At 53.8% G+C, this 5,551-nt stretch overlaps 1 protein-coding gene across 1 annotated transcript; it reads left to right on the plus strand.

Moving 5' to 3' along the window:
* Positions 1-4,561: 4,561 nt before the first annotated feature.
* Positions 4,562-5,551, plus strand: LOC132320227 (olfactory receptor 14A16-like). Its single transcript, XM_059832500.1, has one exon. It carries the CDS (start codon positions 4,562-4,564, stop codon positions 5,549-5,551), a length of 990 nt encoding a protein of 329 aa, XP_059688483.1.

Raw genomic sequence — 5,551 nt, forward strand, 5'->3', positions numbered from 1 at the left:
GTACAGCGGCAGTTAAAGGTGCTCTATTGGCATTCAATTGGCTATAGTCAATCGTAAGCCACCACTGTCCATTAGGCTTTTTTACCGGCCAGACAGGAGAATTATATGGGGAGTGAGTGCGAGTGATAAAATATCTTTTTTCCAAGTCTTGGAAGCAGAGAGTCAGTGGAGACAGTCTTTATCTCTAATATGTCTAAGTACCGGGTGCAGTTGTTACAAAGTATCTTCTCTACATTTTTCTTTCTTACTTTTAACACTTGTTTCTCAAGATGCCCTGTAACAGTCAATGGCAGAGCCTTCCAGGATGACCTGGCCGACTGAGGATGGGGGTTTCCGCCTCTGGGGGTCATTTGGGAATTGTTCAAGACTCTCCATGGGATGTCTAGGAAAGAACCACAAGCAGGGAAAAACTCCATTTCCCAAAACCCTGTGGGGTGAGGAGGTGCTCTGCTCTTTGTACGGATGGGGTGCCATCCACTGCAGTGGGACTTATGGGGGACTTGGCTATCTGAATACCTGCTGAAAGGGGACCCATAGCGAGGTACACCCCACCCAGGACCTTTCTGGAGCTCCTTGATGAGATCTTTGTGACCAGGGTGACTGAGGAGGCAGTGAGATGAGGTATCTTGTAGGACTTCCTACTTACCACCAAGGAAGAGCTGGTCAGGGCTGTAAAAGTCAGGGATGAGAAGGTCGAGTTGAGGCTCCTGAGAGAAGTGAAGGCAGCAAAGAGCAGGATTTCAGGAGAGCAGGCTCTGGCCTGCTGAGGGACCTGCTTGGAAGAATCCAATGGGATACAGCCCTGCAGAGCAGAGGGGTACAGAGACCTGTTTGATGGTCAAAGATTTCCTCTTCAACATCAAGAATGGTCCACCTGGACCTGCAGGAAGTCACACAAAGCTGGCAGGAGACTGGCATGGCTGAGAAAGGAGCTCCTGCCTCAAACCAAGCGTGAAAGGAAGCACAGGGAAGGTGGAAGCTGTCTGCCCTCCAGCCTCAATGGTTCTGTGATTCTGTGCTGGAGGGAGACATTTGTGTGTGTGTCTGTGCTTGTCTGTGCGTGGGGGAACTGGGGGTATGAGGGGATCCTGGGGCCAGCTCCTGGTAAGAGGGTGGATCTAAGACCAGCTCCTGGAGGGATCCATATTGTCTGAGTGTCTATATAGGTATACATTTCCACTAACATAGCCTAACCCACGAACAGCCCAGTCCTCATTTACCTTTTCTCCCCAAGTCCCAGGTTCACTGGCTTTGTACCCTCCTTCGGTGTTTCAGAGACAGTTGCCATGGTAATTCCTACATGGGTCAGCAACTAAACTCATATGTCCTTTTACTGTCTGTAGTGCCCTGCAACACCTCATGCTGTCATCTTGTGAGAGACATCCCCATCAGGGTGAGCCATCTGCACCCAAACATGAAGAGCTGACCAAATGGAGCTTGAGCCCAGGGGGACCTTGGGAAACTCTGGGATTTGACCGACAGAAACGCCTGGAAGTTTTGCAAGAAGGAGTGGCAGTCCTGCCCTGGGGGAAAGAATAACCCCATACAGCAGTGCCAGCTGGGACCTGATGTGCTGAGCAGAGACCCTGAGGAGAAGGGCCTGGGCACCATGAGGGACGCCCAGCGAGTCGGTGGCTCATGCTCACTATGACCAAGGCCAGCTGTAGATGGGGCTGCATTAGGAGGAGCGTGGCCACCCAGACAACTTGAGTTACATCCCCGTCTACTCAGCACTGGTGTGTCCCAACACACCCATGCATGTCCCAGTGTGCAGCTCCCCATTTTGGAGAAGAGGTGTAGAACTGGAGAGTATGCAGAGGACGTCTGCCAAGATGGAGTTAAGGGCCTAGTGCACATGCGCTTTGTGGACAGGCTGAGGGACCCGGGCTTCTTTGGCCTGGTGGCGGGGAGGCTACGGCTGCTCAGGGAATAGCCTCAAACTGGTACAAGAGGGCACCCAGAGGGAGTGTGAACCAGCCCATGGCCTTGTCTGTCAAGGAACAGCCAGGGAGGATGGGGAGATGTCAGGAAGGGTGGGGAGATATTGGGGTGAAATTGAAAAGCAGATTGGATGTCAACAGTCTTCAAAGGAAGAGGCGCAGGGGTGGGGCACGACAGGGCAGCCTGTGCTGTAGATGGCTGAAGACAGTGGACAGGCTGAAAGCCGCCAACAGAGATGACCTCTTCGTCACCATGACTATGGGTATTGTCTCAGCAACCAAGGTCTACCAGAAGACACCTTAACCTTATTCAGGATGACCTCATTACCTCCTTGCCCCAACCAGGAGGGTCATGCCATAGTGTTGCACTTGGCATTGCACATCCCCACATCACACTGCCCCAGGAAAAGCCCTGAGCAATGTGTGAGGACAGGATCTCCTTACGCAGAGACTTGTTTTCAGGGCTTGTCCATTTGGCTTAATGTAACACATCATTATTTACTCATCATCAGAGTCACCTTCACATCGCCTTTACCTACCTGCCATCACTCCCTCCAGTTTTCTGCTTTAACAAGCCCCTGGGGAGGCTTTGTTGGTAACGATCCTCCGTGGGACCCATTAACACTCCGAGAAACTCTGGAGTTTACATCTGACTTTGCCTTCTTGAGAGGTTTCTTCAACTTCTTCTCAGTGTCTGAGGTTCATGGACTCGGCCCCAAACCCACCAGAGGGGTCATTAAAATGTCTTGGGCTGGTCCTCTGCTGCTGAGCTGGGCCAGGCTCCTGGGATGGAGGGAGCTCATGGCAAGTGGGTAGTGTTGCAGAGAGACAGCTCTGCCCACGAGCAGCTCCTCTGCAAAGCACGGCAGGGCAACGGCAGTGCCCACGGGCACTGAGAAGAGACAAGCAAGGCAGAGAGAGGTTAAAGGCAACTGGGAGTTGGAGGACTCTGAGAGCTCACTGGGGGAGAAATCTTCACAGCCCTTGACACGGTAAGTCTCTGGCTGCACAGCAATGCAGCTGCAGTTCCTGCAGGGATCTCCTAAAGCTGTCATAGCCCAAAACCTGTGGGATGTCGGTTCAGTGTAGAGGAGGAGGACATGCTCCAGATGAGGGATTCTCTGCTGCACCATCAGAGGGACAGGGCATGACAGCTGCCTTCTCCCGGGGAGGGCTGCAGGGGTGTGAGTGCGGGTGTGCATCCAGGGGTGCCCAGGGCTGTCCTTCCAAGCAGGGTCCCTGCACCCCAGGGCACTGTGTGCTGGAGCAGGGACTCTTCCACCTGCCAGGGTCAGCACTCAGCCTGCCCGGGGAGCTCCCCACAACAATGTGGGGAGAAGCTGTGGGTGGAAGGAGTGACCCACGTCAGGGCAGGGCAGGGTCCTTCTGCTGTTGAGAGGCTGCTGCGTGGGTCAGGTTTGCTCACAGCTCCAGATCACTTCAACCCATTTCCCAGGGCACTTTTCCAGAAGCACCTCAAGGCAGGGGCTACCTGGGAGTAAAGGTGCTTTCTAGGGTCTTTGTTTTCAGTTTCCTGCTGTGCTGGTGGTGAAAATGGTGTAAGGTTTGCCCCAGAGTAGGAGACTTGTACAGCATTACAGTGCTTCATCTACAGCTCTTCGAAGAACCTTGTCAAGCCCCTTCACCCACCTCAGCCTGCAGAATGCTCAAACATCACCTTTGCGTCCTCTTCAGTATAGATCTGACCTGCACTGTAGGACCTGCCAACACGGAGATGCCCTGGGCAGTGCCCTGCTGCCAGGAGGTGTCTGCAGGGCAGAGCTGAGCACACAGCGGGTGGGATGGGGTCTGTGAGCACTGGCGGGGAGGAGAGGTGGGGACAGCTTCCAGCAGGGACAGCAGCTGCAGGCAGATGCCTTCCCCAGAGCAATCCCTTGGTCTCCTCTCCTGCCCAGTAGAGCCTCTGCCATCAAGGGAGTGGGATCTCAGGCTGAGTCGCCTGCTTAGCAGCCTGACCCTCGAGGAGGAGAAACTTCCAAGTGCCATCTCGGTGTCGCCATCCTCCCATCATCCTCAGAAGCATTGGAGCATTTCTCCACCTTCCCCTCCTGTCCGTGCTGCCTTTGCTCTTCCCTTCAGACTCTCTGGGGACAAGGGGGCTTCAGGGGCAGCTCAGACCCCTATGCTGCAGGTACTGCCATGCAGCTGCGTCCATGGGAGCAAAGCCTTTCAGCCCACCCTAACCTGTGGGTCTCTGGACAATGCAGTGTGGAGGGCTTGGGAGCGAGCTGGCTCTGCTCATGTCACTACAGTTTTAGGACATGCAGGAGTTTCCTTGAGGTTCTCCTGCAGGAATATGCTGAAGTAGATTACAGATGAGGTGAATAAGCTGCCACCCCCTTTCCCAGGTCCCCCCTGCAGTGGAGCAGGGATAACTCCTTGGGAGCCCACAGGCAGAGCTCCGCTCCTCACGGCACCCTTGGCCAGCATACACCAGAGCTCCAGGCAGCGAAAGGTAAGAAGTTTCCGAAAAAAAGGAGAGAGGCAGTGTGTGTTTTCAGGGGTTGGGTTTTGAAGGGCACAAATGGGAAGAGATTTGCTCAGAGCTGTCCTATCTTTTGAGTGTGCTTTCCTCCTTTGGCAGTAAACAAGGGGATCAGATGTCCAACAGCAGCTCCATGACCGAGTTCCTCCTCCTGGCATTCGCAGACACACGGGAGCTGCAGCTCTTGCACTTCTGGCTCTTCCTGGGCATCTACCTGGCTGCCCTCCTGGGCAATGGCCTCATCATCACTGCCATAGCCTGGGACCACCACCTCCACACCCCCATGTACTTCTTCCTCCTCAACCTCTCCCTCCTCGACCTGGGCTGCATCTCAACCACCATGCCCAAAGCCATGGCCAATTCCCTGTGGGACACCAGGGCCATCTCCTATGGGGGATGTGCTGCACAGGTCTTTCTGTTTCTCTTTTTGATATCATCAGAGTATTTTCTTCTCACTGTCATGGCCTATGACCGCTATGTTGCCATTTGCAAGCCCCTGCACTACGGGACCCTCCTGGGCAGCAGAGCTTGTGTCCACATGGCAGCAGCTGCCTGGGGCAGTGGGTTTCTCAATGCTCTGCTGCACACAGCCAATACATTTTCACCACCGTTCTGCCAAGGCAATGCAGTGGACCAGTTCTTCTGTGAACTTCCCCAGATCCTCAAGCTCTTCTGTTCAGAATCCTACCTCAGGGAAGTTGTGCTTCTTATATTAAGTTCTTTTTTAGCTTTTGGATGTTTTGTTTTCATTGTGTTGTCCTATGTGCAGATCTTCAGGGCCGTGCTGAAGATCCCTTCTGAGCAGGGATGGCACAAAGTCTTTTCCACATGCCTCCCTCACCTGGCTGTGGTCTCCCTGTTTGTCAGCATAGGCATATTTGCCTATGTGAAGCCCCCCTCCATCTCCTCCCCATCCCTGGACCTGGTGCTGGCAGTTCTGTACTCGGTGGTGCCTCCAGCTGTGAACCCCCTTATCTACAGCATGAGGAACAAGGAAATCATAGAAGCCCTGTGGAAAGTATTTGAATATGCTCAACTTCAGATTAATAAGGTGCCCATTATCCCACTAGGGCTCCCACTGTATCTCAGGAAAAGCCAGGACTAA

The sequence above is a fragment of the Gavia stellata genome, chromosome 34, assembly GCF_030936135.1.
Source record: "Gavia stellata isolate bGavSte3 chromosome 34, bGavSte3.hap2, whole genome shotgun sequence".
Taxonomy (NCBI): Eukaryota; Metazoa; Chordata; class Aves; order Gaviiformes; family Gaviidae; genus Gavia; species Gavia stellata.